The 21,573-nt window shown below is 41.0% G+C and overlaps 1 protein-coding gene across 1 annotated transcript; it reads right to left on the bottom strand.

Annotated features, from left to right (window-relative positions):
* Positions 1-1,180: 1,180 nt before the first annotated feature.
* Positions 1,181-21,571, bottom strand: ZNF330 (zinc finger protein 330). The gene is made up of 10 exons (XM_048847063.2): positions 21,439-21,571; positions 17,031-17,161; positions 16,736-16,755; positions 16,571-16,641; positions 11,626-11,705; positions 9,028-9,154; positions 7,697-7,801; positions 4,990-5,036; positions 3,528-3,645; positions 1,181-2,634 (listed from the first exon to the last, which is right to left on the bottom strand). Exons 2-10 carry the CDS (start codon positions 17,148-17,150, stop codon positions 2,357-2,359), a joined length of 966 nt encoding a protein of 321 aa, XP_048703020.1. The 5' UTR covers positions 17,151-17,161; positions 21,439-21,571; the 3' UTR covers positions 1,181-2,356.
* Between the last annotated feature and the right edge of the window lie 2 nt (positions 21,572-21,573).

Genomic DNA, 21,573 nt, shown 5'->3' with positions numbered 1-21,573 from the left:
GACTTTAACGAACAACTGAATAGGACCCCAGTTGGTTTCAGCTTTCAAAAGTCTGGGAAACACTGCTTCACCTGGTCTCCCTTCTGAGGTTTGATCATGGAGTATTTGATGTGATTGGCCCAGTTTGTCACGTACACTAGCACATCATCTTATTCAGTCATAAGCAAGTTGCATTGTGCGCCTGTTTATTTTTATCTTAGCGATATTTAAGTTTCAATATCTCTCAAAGATTTGGGATGCAAAGCATATAGGAGAGGTTCTATAGTAGTTGATCTAAGATAATGCATAGTACTCAGAAAGAAAAAGCCACTGCTGTGAATTCTCCTCTTCCATCTCGACAGTCATGCTTCTTCTGGTGTTCTTCAAAACAATGGCTGGAACCCCTTTTTATTGATGAAATAAGCAAGCCACCTCCTAGACAGCTCGCTGAAAGAGGGATCTCATGCCCAAACTAAAACGGCAAAGGCAGTGATTGTGTGTCTCAGTCGTGTTTTGTTAGGAACTCCAAATTAGGCAATTATACTGTCACTATATATGGTCCTCTATGGCATTTGCACCACAACCTAATGAGAAATCCTCTTCCATAAAGAGAATGTAAAATACATTTTATGAAGTGTTATTAAAAATTATAAAATGGCATTTGGAAATTCTGTATTCTGCTGGGTCAATAATGATATCGAAGGTCTATTCATCCATTTATATGGCCCACCATTGCTGTAGAATGTGAATGCCTCACAATTATCCTTACACCACTCTTTTGGAAGTGAGGAAGCACTACCAGATGGGGGGAACTGAGCCCTAGCCCCTCAAAAGGTATTTAGGCACTACCAGAGAAAGTAAGTGACTTGCATAGGGCCACATTCCCAACTCCTGGTTCTCTGGTCTTTCAGGCAGGAATTATTCAGCTGAATTGCAAATGCATCAGACAGAAAATTGCCAGTGCTTCTCTTTTTTTAATCCATTAGCTCCATTTGAAGTGTCATGACGCTTTACCTGAGTGGATCAAAGCACCTGGCTCTGCTGCAAGATGGCATGCTATGGTCAACCCGAATAGTGATGAGAGGAAGAAGGCAATTTATTAAAAGCTGGGGAAGAAGTACCTAGCAAGCAAAGCAGAAAGTATGTGTCTGTGTGCGGGCACACATGTTGCTGCTGTATGGAAAGTATCACTGGAAGAAACTGGAAGGAAAAAATATATTTATTTGGAGTTACACCAAGTTCCAGGTCCATTTTTTTACTTTAAACAATTTAAGTTGGAACTGTTTCTTGGAAGAATCACATGACTTTCAAAAAAGCAGCAAATAATTCCTAATATTTTGATTTATAAAGTCATTAGTGTCAGCAAGACACTCCAGAGCGTGCATCACTTCTTGTGTGGTTATGACAGTCTTATACCCAACAAGGAACGGGATGCTATTCCAACAAAACACAAACACCCTAGTGTTATCTTATTTTAACAAAAACCCTAGGTGTGATTCTTATTGAATCTTTGATTTCTTCCTGCTGCAATGCTGGTGAAGGGGCAGAATAGACTAGTTACCGCCCTCTTGACCCCTCTTTGCAAACAATGACAATACTATACTAAAAGAGAGTGATGGCTTTTATTGGGTAGGAAGGATATATTAACATTTTTATTGTGATAAATAAACCTTTTGATCTTATGTATGTAAGTGACACAATAGGTGACTGTGCATAATGGCTATGATTAATGTATAATGTTCAAAAAGGCATGGAATGATAATCTTCAAGAAATATGTTATGGGGAAATGTATTGATCTGCCTCGCCTACATGAAATAGTAAAGTTATTTTAATTTCAGTTTATATTTAGCTCATGAGAGGCCTACAGTAAGTGCTTTCCAGGTACTCAGTCCAGATCAATATTTATGAAAACTCACTGCAGAATGCTGCTGACTCTTACTTTGTAGGCCAAAAATGGATACAGCCACCCATTTACACCACTACATATAATTTAGGAAATCTGATTCCAGAATTACAGTCAAAATTACTCAAGAAAAATAACTTAATTTCTGATGAACAGATGGAAGCAAATCTCTTTACCCTCCTACACTCCCAACTTTGGGGGGGAGGAGACATTAAGCTATTACACTCAGTAATCGTGAGATCAAAACCACGTAGATGAACGTTTATATTCATGCAAGTAACCAGATTTCCTCTGCACACCCTCACCTTACACACACACACAAACCTCACCTTGAGTTTCTACAGAAGTTCCATGCCCTTTTTCCCTAATAAGCGTTGAAGCTTAAGTGCCTGGCAGAGCTATTCTAGTGGCACGCATAAAGCACTCCTATACTTATGTCTTCCAAATGCTTTATAGCTCCTCACTATGTAATCTTAGTCTTCAGCTTCTTCATAGTGGGCATAGCCACTAGCATAGGTCCTTCCTAAATTCAAGTTACTGAATAAATCTGTAGTCTCTGTTTCAGAATCCTTCCCTCCCTCCTCATTGTCTTCCTCATCGTCATCCTCTGCTTCATCCTCTTCATATTCGTCGTCATGATCACCTGCATCTCCATTCTTGCCCGATGAGAGGTTCTTCCAGTAGGCATCATAGCCAGAAGCTCCATCTGCCTCTTCACCTCCTGTCTGCCGGCCAAATTTCAGAGAGCGTGCTGTGAATAGACAATAATTAAATTCTTATTTTTCAGCCTCAGTCATAAGTCACCCACTCATCAGTGGAGCATTTGACATTTCTCCATCTACCATCCATCTTCACCACCTACTCAAGAGCACACTGTCAGCAAACAGCCCAGGACTACAATGATCAGTCTCTTGAGAGACTAACTGGTTATTTTCAGGTTGAATCCTTAAAGTCAGAGCACCTAACTAAGACAGACCCTTTTTCTGCTGTTCCCCATCCAAAATATCCTATCTCCAGAGATATTCATATATACAATAATGTATCAGATATTTTATTTAGATCATAAACTCTTCAGGACCAGAACTTTGCCTGTAGAGCACACTTTTGGTACTGTAATATGTATTTTATATATAGATACATAGCACCAAAGATAATGTGTGTTTTTATGGATAAGCAGTGTTGAGTAAGCAGACTCATATGGGTATCTTCTAATGAATTTCAGCATGCTATTTCTTGATGGTGAAATAAGAAGTGACAGAGCAGAAGTAAACAGTGATCATGGGTGCTTCTTCCTTACACCAAAACTTGAAAGTAGCACTCAAATTCATAATGTTGTCAACATCCAGGGCACGAATATCAGTCCTAATGAAGAGAAGTTGCAGCTCAGAGTCAGCAACAACTCAAACCAAGTTCTCTCAATGTAAATATGACAAACTCCCCAAAATATTCCAAAGCATCCAAGAACTTCAACATTCCCATACACATAAACATCCCTACACGGCAACCAATGGCATCACATGTTGCCAGTTTAAAAAGATGAACATATTAAGTTTTCAAACACAGAAAATAAGACTCTTAGTAAACTGACTTGCTAAATCAGAGACACAGCATTTGTTCCATTAGCCTTTAAAGGACAGCCCTTACTTGACATGCTCAGATCCTTTGTCTCCTGAGTTTCATGCCCACATTTAGGGCAAGGAGGCTCTTTTCCCTTTTCTTGCTTAAAAACCTTGCTTCGGGTGTGATCATCACAGAAACAAGCCTGAAGGGTGGAAAGAGGATAACAAAAAGGATAAAAGTTATAGTCATAACATAATACTCTTCAGCAGGCAAAAAAAAGTTAAATTTCTAACAGCACCAGGGTAATCTGACTGAGATTAAAATTTAACAAGTTCTTTCTGTAGTGGGACTGGAATTCATGTACAATCTACCCACTAACTACTTCTGTGTTGTACAAGGTTCCACTGCCTTCTAGGGAAGGGAAGCCACGAGGATGCTGGAACCGGGAAAAGAGGATGGTGGCAGGGGAAGCAGGGTCCTCAAGGAGTGCCTCGTCTTGGAAGTTGTCAGCCGGGAGGCTGGCTCCAGGGGAGAGCTGGCCTCAGTCAGTGGGAGCACTGTCTGATAGACCTCAGCCATACGGATAATGGGTTAGTCCAACAAGTTAAAAGAAAACAAAACTAAACTTCAAATGTCTGTCTTGCAGGACAGTGTGTTCATTGTCCTGCTAAATGGAACCTCTCCCTGCCACAGTCAGTCAGTTTGTAATTAAAAGAATTAGTGAATTAGTACTAATTAAGCACCGACAGTGTGCTCAGCACTGTCCAAGACACCTCAATAAAGACAGTTCCTGCTCTGAACTCTGAGGCGCACACAGTAAGAATAGGAGACTGAGAGAATGGAGTTAATTAGATTGATTCATTTTATTTATTTAAATTGCCCTCCAATGAAAAATGTTGGGGTGGACAGTGCATTTCATTTGATGTAAGACTTTAGGAATGATCCAAAGGAGGAAAAGGTGGAGGCCTGGGATACTGGAATGGGAGAATCACATGCTCAGTGCAGAGGAAGCAGCACTGAAGACTGTATGAAAATGGGAGCAGGAAACAACTGAGAAGAGCCTGGCTACACTAACAGAACTGAAGGCTGCAGGGGGGCAAGAGGGCGTGCTTGTGGGGGAAGGGAGAAATTATACCAAATGAGATGAGAGACCCAGGCCAAGATGGAGTCATCACAGGGCCTCGAAAGCAAGAATGAGAAATTGAGAACTTAAAAGTGCTGGACCACAGGGTGCCAGTGAAGGCATATGAGGAAGAGCGTGATGAGGTTTGAACAATGGGAGAAGATCATTTTAGCAGTTGTTTTAGCAGCTAGATGGACTGGGAGGAATCAGTGTGGGATCTGGGAACCCAAAGAGGAGGTGAGAGAATCAAAGCAAGACATAATGGGGCACAGACAAGTATTTGGGCCATACGGCCCTTACCTCATACAGAAGGTATGAGTTTTCTATATATTGTGGAGGGCGATGTGACAAGACTTGGTACCAGAAGGACACGTAAGGAGAAGGAGTTACAATTATAGCTACTTTAAGTATCTGTATTTTTACCTTACAACGCAGGCATGAATGCTGCCCAAGCCGATTACAGGAAACACCTGATGAAAAAATGGATAACATCAAACTTTGAAAATGAGAGGTAACTTGGCTCTTTTCTTCTACTTTTTACATCCAGATCAGCTCTCCAGTTCCCTGGGTAGCCTAAAATCACCAGTGTCACCAAACAAAATGAAAAGATAATACAGAGAAATACATATTTATCCAAATATTATATTATTTGAAAGGGCCCTTCATTTCTCAGCAACTTTTCCTGATCAACAGTTCCGAAAGCTATCCAATTGCAGAGTTGTCTGCCACTGAAGTTTTGAACATACAAAATCATTTACTTTTATACTCTAAGTTCAATGTATTTTTTGAAGTCCTTACAATAAGTGTATCTTGCTACAATCATACTCCTATTCACTGTAGTTACAGTTGTACTGGGCTACTTTATCGCTGTTTTTAAGAGTTTTATATACTGAGTCTACTATTTCATTAATAATTTGGTATAAGTTCGGGAGCAAATGGTCCATTACCCACTCAAAATCAGTTTTTTTTAAAAAGATTCAAATATTTTTGTGTTCTCACATCTTTACAAACGTGTTGGAGTTGACTAAAACCACAGTTTGTTCACAAGGTGGTTTCACTGCTTCTTTTTTCCTTGTGGTATCAAAACAAAGAAAACAAAACAAAGCCAAACCCCCACCAGAGCTGAAAAGTAATTTTAAATGGAATGTAAGGGCAGAATGCTGATTACCCTTATTTTCCTAATTTGAAAAGGATTTGATGCTTAGCAACTTGCAAAATTGAGCTGTCTGTGAGTAGTTTTATAAAGAATTGTCTGTCACGTCCTTATTTAAATCATACCTCATTACATATATTTACATATACAATCTAGTGTAATGTTATTGATAGCAAATACACAAGTAGCAAGGAGCAGAACTGGGTTGATGGTGTCTTTTTAAAATCGAGGCTGCCTTAATATTTTCATGTTGTTACTTTTATCTCCACAACAGGGAGTACTGTAAATGAAACAAAATAGGATTTTATGCCTAAATGAGGCTTGTTGGATAAAGAATGCATGAGCATGCACAGCTTGTTTTGAATCTTTAAAACATTTTATCATGTGCGCGGTTTATAACGAAACCGTCATCTCTCTCTCATCCAATTGTGAGAACAAGCTTTTAAAGCTTCAGAAATGGACAGGAGGGATTCTTCCTTTTGTGAATGCTGAGCAAGGGTGTGGGATCTGTCATATTCAAAGGCACCGTGAACTGTAATTAGTACATTGAAGTATTCCCACGAGTAGTCTGCACTTTTAAATGTTTTGTTTTGCTTTTTACAGCTACGTTTTATATTTCAAACTTATGAAATAGAACATTTTTCGAAGCTAGAGTGGGATTGGCCATATCTGTTTGACAATACTAGTTTTATATTAAATGTAAACACACTCAGTCCATCTCTCTAGTAGGACTACCCTGCACTGCAGAATGTGGAACCCTTGTAAAGTAACTTCTTCACTCATTGTAACATCACAGCTGTGAATTAAGAGTCAACCCATCAAGAGAAAATTATCCCTTTTGAGCAGCAGTTGCTGCTCCAAGGGTGCTTCACAGGAAGGCACTCTGGCACTACATAAAGGGGAGCTAATCAAGGCTCAGGCAACAGTTGGCAGGGGAAAAAAGGGATGAGGGAAGAAAAGGAGAGGGAAGACTTAAAAAAATAGATTATAACATTTAAAACAGGAATATTTTGAATCATGAGCTTCCATTGGGGCCAAGAGCTTAGTAGATTCAATAAAGGATTGTGCATTTATATGGACAACAAGAACATGTAGACAGGATAGCAAGGATTTAAAAAAAAAAAAAAGGCAAAACCAAACACAACCAAGTTTTGAAAGCAATATAAAGCCTCATGGGTCGGGCATAAGCCATCCCCTAATTAACAAGAAGAAAATTATCCAATGGACAGTATGTTTCATTCATGCCTACTACCACTTTTTTTTCATCTTCCTCAGGAATTGGCTATGGCTGGATACTGGACTAGCTAGACCACTAGTCTGATCTGATATTACAATTCCTCTGTTCCTGTAAGGTTTCAAGTCCATCTGAGGTTTTTAAATTTTGCCCACATGATTTTATGACTGTACCAGACCCCCTATGGTAATCAAAATTTGATAGTTTGCAGTTTCCTGTTCTTTAGTCTATGTATTAAGGTATGTGTTGTTAAAATATGAATGTTGACCCTTTGATTTATATAGATATTAGAGAGAGAGAGACAGACAGACATACAAAGCCCGTTGACTTCGGGCTTTGGATAAAAAAAAAACTTCCCTACTCCTTCTGCATCCTTCTCACTCCTCTTCATGCCTTCATCTGTGCTGTATTCTACACGATAGGCCAGGTGCCTGATTCAAGTCCGTCCTCAAAACTCACTTCTTCAGATACTAACCCACACTGACCAAAAAATCTTGTCTTCTATTCAAGGAGTTCAAGCTGAACCACAAGGAATCTGGGGAAGTGCAGCCATGCTAGACAGAGCTAACATTATTTTTAAGGGACCAACAAGAAAAACTCCTATTGCCTAACCAGCTGGGATAATCACACTGGACAAGTGAAATACCAGGCCATTTTTCACCACCTCAGCAGGTATTATTACACAGTAGGAAAAGGTGAATCTGTTTAACATTGGTGAAAGGGGTTTTAAGTGGATAACTTACATTTAAATGTCTCTGCCTCCAAAACTTGGCAGCTGGCTTGATGCTCAAACTGATCATCTTCACAGAGGAAATTATGACAAAAAGAGCAACTGAATATTCTGCCTCCTACAAGATTTATCAAGACAAATAGAAAAAATAGCAAGCATGGGTTAAAAAAACAACTCCTCTCTTTTACTCATGCCACTTAGGCAGCTTTACATGGGTTTGACTAAGAATAAATTTTCCCTTCTGTCACAAAACACTTAAGAAGAAAATCCCATATTAAACATTGTCCATCTGGCATTATGCTGACATATACTACATATTATAATGACACAGGCTAGCATAAAAGTAAAGCAAGGAACACTACTGGTCATTTTATTCTCAGCATGTTTTGGTTTGATTATGGCTGAAAGAGATCATGTTAAGACATTTTTGGGCCAAAATATCCCTTTTCCATGCTCACCATCCCCTCTCCAAAATATAAATTTGGTTCAAATACACAACTGGAACTCCACAATTGGAGACTGGTGTGGTTTGATCAAGGAGCTGGTATCAAAGGAAACAAAACACCTCTTCTAGTGCAAGGAAAGGAGCAAGAATACCAGAGAGACAGCCAGTGTTTACACACCTGTTGGAGTGATATAATTACATAAGGCTCTCAGACACTAAGGTGATGAATGCAGTATAAATGTCTAAGTAGATGACATAAATACTCCCGAGTTGTAATCCCATTTTAGACAGATTACCTATATGCTCTTGGGCACGTAATTTAAATTCTGTCTCAGTTTACCCATTGTAAAATGGGGATAATTCTTAGTGAGCTTCCAGGTGTGTTTTAAAGATTAGCTAATATTTTTGGAGTGCTTTGAAGATGTAAAATGCGACATTAAGTGTTGAGTGTTACAATAATCTAGATGAGGGATTCTCAACTTCTTTCTCTCGGGCCCCCCTTCCCCAAAACATGCTATAAAAACTCTGTGGCCCACCTGTGCCACAATAACTGGTTTTCTGCATATAAAAGCCAGGGCCGGCATTAGGGGGTAGCAAACCGGGAAACTGCCTGGGGCCCCACGCCATGGGGGCCCTCACAAAGCTACATTGTTCAGGCTTTGACTTCAGGTGGCAGGACTCAGGGCCCTGGGCTTCTGGCCCTGGGCTTCAGGCCCATGCAGGGGGCTTCAGCTTTCTACCCCGGACCCCAGCAAGTCTAATGCTGGCCCTGCTTGGCGGCCCCCCTGAAACCTGTTCATCGCCCCCCAGGGGGCCCCAGACCGCTGGTTGAGAACCACTGATCTAGATGCTATAGGCAAAAAATTAGTTTTCTTATCCTTCAATCTTAAACAACTTACCATGATCCCAGACACCTCTTTCACACTCAATGCATTCTGCATCTGCAAGAGGGCAGATACAGGCATGTGTGCTGAGACACTTCCTACCATGGCAGACCCAAGCTTCACAGAAATCACATATTGCACCCTGCAAGCACAGAAAGACATCATCTTGGAACATCTATCATACCAAAAGAGAAATTCTGCTTCTGTACTCCAGAATGTGCCCACATATCCGCTCACGCTATCAGTGGGCTCATTCCACTTTAAGGGCATGTGGTTTGAGGGGAGGTGAAGGTAAGGCATAATACCTCTTTCACCTTTACACCCAGTAGCTAGAAATGTATCCAGATTCTAATCAAGTCCTTTCAATATTCAGCTCATGTTCTCGGCATTCACTTCTGCAGGACATAATATAATCAACTGCACTTTGGTTTTGCTGTTTTATTTTTTCCATTAATGTCTTGAATCTTAGGCATGAAAAATAGCTTTCTCCCCTATAATTTATGGATATGATCTTGCAGCCTTGTTGACATATATGAGATAACGCTCTGGTAAAAATACAGTTTATCAAATCAAAGATCACTCAAGTTATTCTTACAGCTTAAATCAACTATTTAGATTTAATAACAAACTCTACACTCGAACTCTGACCTCTTAAGACAGTAAAGGTCATATAACATACGAAAAATAAAGCAATAATTAAGTAATCAGTTTATAAACAATTTCATGTTACAGTTAAAGTTCATAGAATCATAGAATATCAGGGTTGGAAGGGACCTCAGGAGGTCCATCTAGTCCAACCCCCTGCTCAAAGCAGGACTGATCCCCGACTAAATCATCCCAGCCAGGGCTTTGTCAAGCCTGACCTTAAAAACTTCTAAGGAAGGAGATTCTACCACCTCCCTAGGTAACGCATTCCAGTGTTTCACCACCCTCCTAGTGAAAAAGTTTTTCCTAATATCCAAACTAAACCTTCCCCACTGCAACTTGAGACCATTACTCCTTGTTCTGTCATCTGCTACCATTGAGAACAGTCTAGAGCCATCCTCTTTGGAACCCCCTTTCAGGTAGTTGAAAGCAGCTATCAAATCCCCCCTCATTCTTCTCTTCTGAAGACTGAACATCCCCAGTTCCCTCAGCCTCTCATCATAAGTCATGCGTTCCAGACCCCTAATCATTTTTGTTGCCCTCCGCTGGACTCTTTCCAATTTTTCCACATCCTTCTTCTAGTGTGGGGCCCAAAACTGGACACAGTACTCCAGATGAGGCCTCACCAAGGTTGAAGAGAGGGGAACGATCACGTCCCTCGATCTGCTGGCAATGCCCCTACTTACACATCCCAAAATGCCATTGGCCTTCTTCAAGTTACAAGACTACAAAAACTACAAACCTCAATAAACTTCCATTTTAATATTTAACAGACAGAAGATTTCCTATCTCACATATGACAGCAACTTCACAATATACTGTACGCATAGGGATTTAATGGAGTTACATCAACATAAAACTGACATACTGGAGTGAAGAATCAGGCCCACAGAGTTAAAATTCAATGAAAAAACTGTTGCATTTAAGGCACAGAATGATTATGTTGTTGCAAACAGTCCACTACCTAGAGGAGGCAGCTGCAGAGATATATTTACATTAATTTTTCACACAGGAGCCCCATCCCCCTAAATTTTAATTTTTTAAGAATTTCTTTGGCAATATTCACATTTACAAAGAATACTTTTGGTATTTCACAGGGACTTATCACTTAACTATATAAGGGAGGAAAAATAAGTTACTGATTTACAGAACAATCACTATCAATAAAATTATTTATGGTTAAACACTGTTCTCAGTGACTGCATTCTAAAAATCTGCATAACTCCATTAGCTTCAATGGCATTAATCTAGATTTATACCATTTTAATGGAGAGTGGAACGTGGCCTTTACTGGTTTGGTCCCAAACCTGTACATGCTTAACTTTACTTATGTGAATAATCCCACTAAGCTCATTGGAGCTACTCAGGTATGTATGTAAAGATACTTAAGTGCATAAGAGTTTGCAGGATCTGCACTTAAAGTGTTAATTTAGGTTTGTAGTCCTATGGAGAAGTATTTTGTTACAGTGTATTGAGTCTGATATTAGTCTATAAAAAATAAAAGCCCTATTCACAGAAGGGACTATTATTAAGGGACTCCCAAACATGCTATACAAACTCCACAGCCCACCTGTGCCGCAATAATTGGTTTTCAGCATATAGAAGCCAGAGTCGGCATTAGGGGGTAGCAAGCAGGACAACTGCCTGGGGCCCCAAGCCACAGGGGCCCCCGTGAAGATACATTGCTCAGGCTTCAGCTTCAGCCCCAGATGGTGGGGCTCAGGGACCTGGGCTTCAGCCCCATGCGGTGGAGCTTTGGCTTTCTGCCCTGGACCCCAGTGAGTCTAATGCTGGCCCTGCTTGGAAGCCCCCCTGAAACCTGCTCGAGGCCCCCTAGGGAGCCCCGGACCCCTGGTAGAGAACCACTGTTCTAGTCTGACCTTCTGTATAACACAGACCACAGAATTTTTGAAGAATTCTGCACATTGCTCTCGTCTTCCAAAAGACAACATGCTTTTGTATACATACCACCATTGCAAAGCCAGTACTGTACACACCAGCGTGTTTTATAACACAGTCTGAAGACTTCATCATACATTTTGTTTTCCCTATTAATCCAAAAACAACAAAAAATTATTTAGAGTCAAAACAATTTAGAGTGAATGACAACGTAAAAGCAGTGAAAAATAGGGAATTTTAGCAGTTACTTAAGTACATAAAAGGCAAAAAAAAAGGGCGGGGGGCAACAAAACAACATGCAACACGCTATCACACCTCTTTCTCTGATCCTCCAGAACAAACTGATTATTTGTTTTTCTTATCCATTTAGGCCCAAATCTTTCTCACCTTACTTCTGAGACTGTAAATTCTGTAGGGCTGGGCCCATGTCTTCCTATGTGTTTTGTAGCCTGCTGAGCACTCTGTCAGCACTTCACAAATTATCAAAAATCACATAAAAATTAAAAAACATTTTTTAGATTGCAGAGTCAAACAATCAACATTTTTACCACTCAGTAATAGTGACCATAATGTAATTAAATTTAGCACCCTTGTAGTGGGAAAATATCAAAACATCCCAGCACAGTAACATTTAACTTTTAAAAAAGGAATTACAAAAGAATGAGGATGCTAATTAGCTGAAAATTAAAAAGAGCCCTCACAAGGGTAAAATACCTTCAAGCAGCATGAAGACCACTTAAAAACACCGTTAACAGAGGCTCAGACTAAATGTATACCCCTAATCAAAAAAGACAGGAGGACCACAAAAGAATACCACCATGGCTAAACTTCAGACTAATGGAGGCCATGGCGGGGTGGCAGTGGACGGAATCTGGAAGTCAAATCCTAAAACAGGAAGGAGCACAAACTCGGGCAAGTAAAACATAAAAGTATAATTAGGCAGACCTAGAAAAAATTTGAGAAGCAACTTGCTAAAGACACAAAAACTAACAATAAGATTTTTTTTAAGTACATCAGAAACAGGCAACCCGCCAAACAGGCAGCGGAGCCACAGATAACAAAAGTGTAAAAGGAGCATTCATGGACATTAAGGCCATGGTAGAGAAGCTAAATGAATTCGCTGCAGCAGTCTTCACTGGAGAAGATTTGGGGAAGATACCCGCATCAGAGCTATTCTTTTTGGGCATACTCTGAAGTACTGTCCCCGATTAGAACAAATTGATACCCTAAACTAGAGGTGGGCAAACTACAGCTGGTGGGCCCGTCCTGCCCGGCCCCTGAGCTCCCAGCTGGGGAGACTAGCCCCCGGCCCCTCCCCTGCTGTCCCCCCGCAGTCTCAGCTTGCTGCGCCGCGAGCACTCTGGGCAGCGGGGCTGGCTCCGGCCAGGCGGCGTGGCTGCCAGAGGTAAAGATGCGGGGAGCGGGGGGTTTGGATATGGGGTACGGTCCCGGGGGGGCGGTTGGGGCGGGGGGGTCCTTGGAGGGGGTGGTCAGGGGACAAGGAGCGGGGGGGGTTGGATGGGCCGGAAGTTCTGAGGGGGGCAGTCAGGGGGCAGTAAGTGGGAAGGGGCAGATAGGATGCGGGGGCCAAGCTGTTTGGGGAGGCACAGCCTTCCCTACCAAGCCCTCCGTACAGTTTCACAACCCCGATGTAGCCCTCGGGCCAAAATGTTTGCCCACCCCTGCCCTAAACAGTAATAAGTCACCACGACAAGATGCTGCTCATCTAAGAGTTCTGAAGGAATTCAAATAGGAAATTTCAGAGCTACTAATTGTACTATGTAACCTATCACTAAAGTCAGTCTCTGGTCCAGGTAATTGGAAATTAACTAATGAATGCCAATTGTTAAAAGGGCTTCAGAGGCGATGCTGGCAATTACAGACTAGTAAGCCTAATTTCTGTACTGGGTGTATTGGTAGAAACTACAGTGAAGAACAAAATGATCAGACACAGAGATAAACATGATTTGTTGGGGAAGAGTCAACAGAGCTTTTGTAAAGGGAAGGTGTGCCTCACTAATCTATTACAATTCTTTGAAGGAGTCAACAAGCATGTGGATAAGGGTAATCCAGTTGATAGAGTGTACTTGCATTTTCAGAAAGTCTATAACAAGGTCCCTCACCAAAAAGCTCTCTAAGGAAACTATATAGTCATGGCATAAGAGGAATGGTCTTTTCATGGATCAGTAACTAGCTGAAAGACAAGAAAGAGAGGATAGGAATAAATGGTCAGTTTTCACAATGGAGAGAAATGAACAGCAGGGTTCATTTCATTTCATGAAAAAATAAAACTGTACATATACACCGATAGATTCTAAATTTGCTGTTGGCACCCAAGAACAATATTGTGGAAATGTTGTGGAGAGTTCTCTGAAAACCTCCACTCAATGGGCAGCAGCACTCAAAAAGGCTTAGCAGTATGTTAGGAACTATTTGGAAAGGGGATAAAAAATAAAACAGAAAATATCATAATGCCACCATGTAAATCCGCGCTGCATCCATGTTCAGTTCTGGTCATCCCATCTCAAAAAGGATAGAGTGGAACTGAAAAAGGTTCAGAGAAGAGCAACAAAGATGATGCAGGATACGGAATGGCTTCCGTACAAGGAGAGACTAAAAAGATAACGGTTGTTCAGCTTAGAAAAGAGATGACTAAGGGGAGTTATGATAGAAATCTATAAAATTATGAATAGCGTGGGAAAAGTGAATACAAAAGTGTTATATACCCTTTCCCACAATACAAAAACCAGGGGTCACCCGATGAACAGGCAAATTTAATACAAACAAGGGGAAGTACTATTTCGCACAGTGCACAACTAATCTGTGGAACTCATGGCCATGAGATATTGTGATGGCCAAAAGTATAACTGGGTTCAAAAAGGAACTGGGTAAGTTCATGGAGGATAGGTCCATTAATGGCTATTAGCCAAGATGGCTAGGGACACAATCTCACCCCCAGGGCGACCCTAAACCTCTGACTACCAGAAGCTGGGAATGGAAGACAGTGGTGTATCATTCCATAATTGCCGTTTTCTGTACTCTCCCCTGAAGCTCTGGTCTGGCCACTCAGAGACAGGATAGCAGGCAAGATGGACTATATCCTGAACCAGTATTGCAGCTCCTATGTTCTACACGTTAAGAAATGCCACACTTAAGAGTTACCTCTGCAACCTTAATTCTGCCCCCTAGTGTGTCCACCTTGTGTACTGGATGAGGCCAGGGTCTGGAAAAAGTAATGTGTGGTCATGTATCTAAAGACTATCATAATACATACGCACAAAAGGGCTGAATGGCTAGTGCACAGGCAACTGCAAATCTTGCATTTCCTATCTTTTGAGTGCTTGACTTTGCAACCTTAGTAATGTTCTTTTAACACAGCTTTCATGGTATGCAATTTTATAATTTTTCCTTAAAAAAAAAGTATTAAAAATTCTACCATGTGGAACTGTAAATTAAACCCTCCATTATGCAGCATCAGCAGGTGCTTATAGTACTTTAGCTGCATGACAACCTACATTAGCTAACGGCAGGAAGGGTGGGGAAGGACTGCTGGAGTTATGTGCTGGGTATGGAAGGGTGGCTGGGGTCTCATCAGCATGGCTCTCGGTCCCCTTTCAGGACTTTGGGGGAGCTGGTGCCCTATACGGTACACCTAGAGGGGGGAACATTTTTAACAACTTTATAACTCAGGAGAATTTCATGGGACAAGAAAGCAAAAGGCATGCTTCTAGCCCTCAGGCTTTGTCCCTACCTAATTTCGAAGGCCCATTACAAACAATGAAGGTGTTAGAACTTCTTTAAAAATAGAGGGTTGGAATGTTTTTATGGAAAATTTTAGGCAGCCTAAATATAAGAATCACCACCAGCTCACCCTATGATACAAGTACCAAACAATTCTGATGGTCTTTATTGGGAAATCTTGGAAGCTAACATCTTTTTTGTAGGATACTTTTAGGAACATTTTCTTCTCTCTGTAAACATTTTTCACATCAAGATAGACAAGTTCAGCAAGACTCAATTCATTTAAAAGATGTGTAATGTACTAGAAGAGCAGAAAATGAACGTTTACCATTTTAGTGTAGTCGCTAATGAAAGAGAGAAGGGTTGTGAATGATGATATATAGTGGAATAGTATTACACACTAATGGCCTGGTTTTTCAGAAATGCTTAGCATCTGCAGCTCCCTGTGAAGTCAACAGGAATTGCAGGTGGTCAACACCTCTGAAAATCAAACCACAAATCACCAACATGCTTTATGGCAAGTAGAAAAATATGTAAAAAAATACGTCAAAGCTTGTTAAACCAGGAAAGCAACACAGTTCGTTTCAAAGTATAAGTCATATTTAGCCCCCCATCACCTCCCCTTTTAAGCAAGCACCAGTGCAAATAAGATTTAGTACCTGATCTAAAGTCCCCTGCCTTCAGTGGGAGTCTTTCCACTCAGTTGAAAGGGCTTTGGAGCAGTCCTTTAATGCACGTAAGTACTGTGCTAACAAGTTATACAATATACACATACAAGGCAAACAATTTATCACTGATTTAATTTATACTAAGAAATAAGCAGTGGTGATAACGTTGTCCTAAAAGCTGCAATATTTCCTGATTAAAAGAGCAGCGTTTTGGCAGCCTTTTTAACTTCGCTCGCAGCATCAAGCAATCCCACAGTCAATTATTCAAAGAGAGAGCCAGAATGTAGAACATTCTCAGTTATAACAAAGAGCTAAACATGTTTTTTTAAACAATAAATATGAGACACAAATCAAGGGCCAAAACCCTTTTGGGGTCAGTGAGACTATTCATGCACACAAGAGTTTGCACAATCAGCCCTCAACGGGCAAATTCTCAGCTGGGCAAATTGGCATAGCTCCATGAATTTATACCAGCTGACGATCAGTTTCTAGACAGACCTAGTTAAAATACTGAGACTTCATATAACAACACAAAAGGAATGCAGTGTGTGTGTGTGTGGGGTGGGGGGGCGGAGAGTGTATTTTCTTTTGCCAGTTATACTTACCACAATGTGCACAAATAGGCAATTTTTGAACAGAACTACAAAAGTAGCAGAAGGCTCTATTCTTCTGTCGTCTTGTCATATGAAAAAATCAAAACAAAGCGTTAAACAAAATCTTTAAAAGTAAAAATAGGTTAAAATAATGATGCGGAAAAAAAGCACATTTACCTTTGGCATTTATCACATTCCTGTGAAATGTAAATTATAAATAGTTATTTTTCCCCATGTAAAACAGTGTACAGTTTTTGTAATGATTCTGATATAATTTATAGTTCGGTAACCAATAGATATATATTTATATTGAAACACTCAAACTCCTCTTTAAATCCAAAGCTCAGGATATAACTAAATTACTAGATAAGTATAAAGAATGACTTTCTAATTTAATGCAGCCAGTGTAACTATATCATTGGTTTCACAGAAATTTAAAAATTGGAATCAGAAGTAGTTTTGGTTATTTTACCATTGAAGCATTACAAGGATGTTTAGCTAAATCTATGTTGCCCCTTGAAGCTCTTATCTGCTTTTCACGTTCTCGACGATTCTCAGCCTTCTTGCGTGCACCTGTCTTCTTTTTAGGCATTTTTTCTTTTTCTGTCAGAAACAACAAAAAACAATACAGACACACAAATATTTTACACATATGGAAGCATTAATTAGTCCTTTAATTAGTCATGCCCTATAAAGGGAAGTATTCTTATTTCAGCATTATCTACTTCCACTCATTCCTTTCTCTGAAAGCTCCACCTCTTCATCTTTGAATGTAATTTAAGGGTCCAATCCCACAAACACTGAATTAGCTGTAGTCCCAATGACTTGAATGGAGCTACTCTGTACTGAGCTCTGTGCTTGGCAGTATGTGCCATATAATCCATCTGTAAGGTAGTGGTGATGGTTTTTTGTTGTTGCTTTAATTTCGCCACTTGTCTTACTAATGGATCACATATGAAGTTTATTTCGCTCTTTCACCTCTCTCTCTTCCCTCAAATCTAGACACAATCTGGTTATTTCAGTCAAAGAGCACTGTTCTTCAACGGCAAAAGTCAGAGTATTGCAGCAATGCAAACTTAACACTTCACAAACAATTAGAGAGATGTGACTTGATTATAATAATGACCATACTGAGTCAGACCAATGTTCCATCTGGCCTAGTATCCTGTCTTTCAACAGAGGCTGGTGCTAGATACTTCAGAGGGAATGAACAGAACAGGCAATTATCGAGTGATTCATCCCCTGTCGTCCAGTCCCAGCTTCTGGCAGTCAAGAGCTTGCCTAAGGGTATGTCTACACTGCCCACGTTACGGTGCGGCTGCGGCAGCGCTGTGACGTGGGCAGTGTAGACATGCTTTATCCCCCGGGGAGAGCTCTCCCAACGATTTAAAAAACCCCAAGAACCCCCAAACAAGCAGGTCGTAGCTTTATCACTGGGAGCCGCGCTGTCTCTACTGCCGCTTTTCAGCGCTAAAACTTTCATCGGTCAGGGGAGTGTTTTTTTACGCCCCTGAATGACAAAAGTTTTAGCGCAGAAAGTGGCAGTGTAGACACGGCCTAATCTTAAAATACCACAGTGGCGCAGCTGCACCAGTTCAGCTGTAGCGTTTCACTGTAGATACTGCCTGCGCCGACAGAAAGCGTTCTCCCATCGGCACAGGTGATCTGTCTCCCCAAGAGGTGGTAGCTAGGTTGACAGAAGAATTCTTCCACCAACCTAGCGCTGTCTACACACAAACTTAGATTGGCTTAAGAATGCCACTCAGGGGTGTGGATTTTCACACCCAACTGATCTAGTTAAACTGACCTAATTTTCTAGCGCATACCAGGCCTGAGGGACATCCAGCGCATGGGGCTGCATCCCTGACCATCTTGGCTAATAGCCATTGGTGGACTTATTCTCCGTGAAATTATGTAATTCTTTTCTGAACCCAGTAATACATTTGGCCTTCACAACATCCCCTGGAAATTAGTTGCACAGGTTGACTGTGCATTGTGTGAAGAAGTATTTCCTTTTGTTTTAAACCTGCTGCCTATTAATTTCATAGGGTGACCCCTAATTCTTATGCTATGTGAACCCCTAAATACTTTCCCTTTCTCTATGTCTATCATTAGCGTTTAGCGTGGCCACACTGCTACACGGGCATACAATGAACTGCAAGATCACAACCCTGAAACAGAAACAAACCCATCACCAATGGCCTCTGATATCTCAAGGTGTCTCAAATTTCACTCCAAAAAAGCAAAAAACAAACCAAAAAAGCTTATTTGACAGAACAGATGGGTTAGATGCTGAAGAAAAGGCTTTAGGAGAGCGTTACCACAAATTTCTGTGTAGAGGGCTAAAGAATTTAGTAACTTCTAAAGAAAAATGTTGTTTCCTAAGGGGGGAAAAAAATACCTATCTTCCCCTCTAATAGAGAAAGCAATATATTGTCTAGTCCAGATATTAAAATTTGCTTTTTGATAACCCATATAAGTCAGTTTGTTCACCTCTTCGCATTTCGCACCAGGTTTAAATAGTATAAGAGTGTCATATTTTGTATTCAAAATTGCACTGCTGAGCTTCCTGCTGGCAACTGTCATTATTCTGGAGTGTGACATTTATGATGCTTAGAGCCCAGTATCAGATTGTAAACTAATTTACATGCTACTTTAATACTGATTTAACAATAAGCACTTTAATGTTTAGTATTTATACACAACCTTGTCATTGTTGATTTCAGATTCGGAGGAACCAAAATGGCAATTTTAATGAAAACCTTCACAGTTCAAAACCAACTGGATACACAGATGGCAACAAATGCGTAAGATGTGAATGTAAAGAAAGCTGCACTAAAAAAAAAAAAAATGGTGCAGGTTTCTTTTAATAAAGACACCATCTCAAACAACCCATTCAACACTACGCAATAAACAACAACACTTTGCCCATGTATCGTTCTTTTCAAATCTCAAAATACTTTACAACTATTAATTAATCCTCAACATTTCTATGAGGTAGGTATCAACCTCATTTTACAGAAGGGTAAGATGAGACTCAGAGAGGTTAAATGTATTGCCAAAAATATACAGGAAACATAACAGATTTGCAAGCAGAATGCCGGAAACCTAGCCCCTGGTGCCATTCTCTAATCGCTACTTCCCCTCACTGTTAATTCCACACTGGCCTGAGTGTATGCTGCTACTCTGAAACCTTGACAGTAATGGTAACCCATGATGTTGTTATGGCTATAATGGGTAGTTGTAACAAATTGCACATCTGAGATAAAAGTCTGCTTCCCCCACAAGAGAAATCAATGTTTTCATAGTTAATGAGTTCAAATGTTTACACTTGGAGTAGGCTGTCCTTATCACCCAGATTCATATGCATGACAATTTATACATGCACATCAGTAGGATGCCCCATACAGGGAAGGCAGCTGAAAAGCACACCAGAACCTTTATTATAAGGAGTATTTGATCAAGGTGTCTATTAATCACTTTGAGCAGAATCTGTATGAAATTATATTTTAAACGTTTCCACTGTATTAACATCATTTGGTATTTATATTATTCAGTACAATGACTGTGCATATATCACTTAACTACCACACCAGCTATCCTCTCTAGTCACAAAATATGTAATGTCCTGCCAATTTTATTTCCTGAATGTCTTGCTCTTTATAGGCTGAATCCTTTAGGTTTTACTCAGGCAAGACTCCCAGGAGCCCTTTAAATACCAGCCAAATTACCGGCTGCCTTCCCTTTAAAATGAATGGCACAACTCTTGTACTGGCACTGGCTGCCTATTTCACCACCCTACACAGCAATTAGCTATCAATAAAGAAAATTCTCTACTGTGCCCACCTTTTCTGTTTGGTTATTAAATCAAAATTGCAGGGAACTATTTGAGGCACACATTCAAGTAGTTTTATGTCTTGATTTATGTTACTAATATTCCATCTAACAAAAATTCAGCGTATTTTTGTTCCTGATTATTTTAGGCTTGACATTTCATCTGTGACAGAATATTAGCGACCTCTTTGAAAGCTGGTGTCAATCATCCTGGAAAATCTTGCTGGTTAAACTTCAACAGGGTTACTAAAGCAGTAGCCACTACTAGCAGGATTTAGAAATAGCCATGTTTTCTAGAAGTGCTAGAAACCTGTCACCACTCATACAATATATCTAGTATTGTAAGTCTTTAAACTGTAAACTCTAGGTAGCAGAGCTTACCAGTATATTGTTTAATGTCCAGCCTACATTGTAGGCGCTAAAATAACTAACTTTTTATGTTTTTGGAAACCACTGAGAACCAGAGCAGATTTTATGATTTACTGGACTCTAAGTAAGAGTGGTGCCTAAATCATGAGTTGTCACGCCCCTCAGGTGACCCCGTCTCCAGAAGGTGAGATCAAGTAGGACCTCCTGCCAATGGCCCTAACACAGATCAAAGCGGGATTCTTTGGATCCAGCCTGCGAGGCATTCCCAGAAGCAAAGTCCTCAACCAGTGACGATCCCTTAGAGTCGAGCCCGTGGTTTAAAATACTAAAAGCAAATATTACAGAACACCGTCCGCCTCCAGCTTCATTGCCCCCCTTCCAGGGCCAGGGGCGTACAATGTCCCAGACATAGTCAACCTAAGCCCTGGCCAAACCAATGAGAATGGAGGTGGCTGCTGATAAGCCCCGGCACTACGCCAGGGACCCGCTCCCGAAAAGTTCGCAGGCGTTGCCACCGCCCACGGGGGAGCTCTAGGGTCTCTCCCACCCCCCCGAACGTTGGGACACAAGTGGAACGCCAAAGAGCCCAGCATTCTTTCCGCCCCTGCTGATCTGGAACCAGGCGCAGCTGGCAGCCTGGGCCGACAAACCGCCCCCAGCGCCACGCTGCCCCTCACCTGGCCCCGCTCCTCCGGCGGCCGCCCGGCTTCTCCGCTGCGGTGAATGACTGTGCGGAAGCCGGAACCGGTCCCTCCTTAGCCGCTCTCGGCTTCACACACAGCAGCTCGCTGTGCAGCCTCGGAGGTTCCGGG

This window comes from Caretta caretta, chromosome 4 (assembly GCF_965140235.1).
Source record: "Caretta caretta isolate rCarCar2 chromosome 4, rCarCar1.hap1, whole genome shotgun sequence".
In the NCBI taxonomy this organism is placed as follows: Eukaryota; Metazoa; Chordata; order Testudines; family Cheloniidae; genus Caretta; species Caretta caretta.
This window is presented reverse-complemented; position numbering and strand designations above follow the sequence as displayed.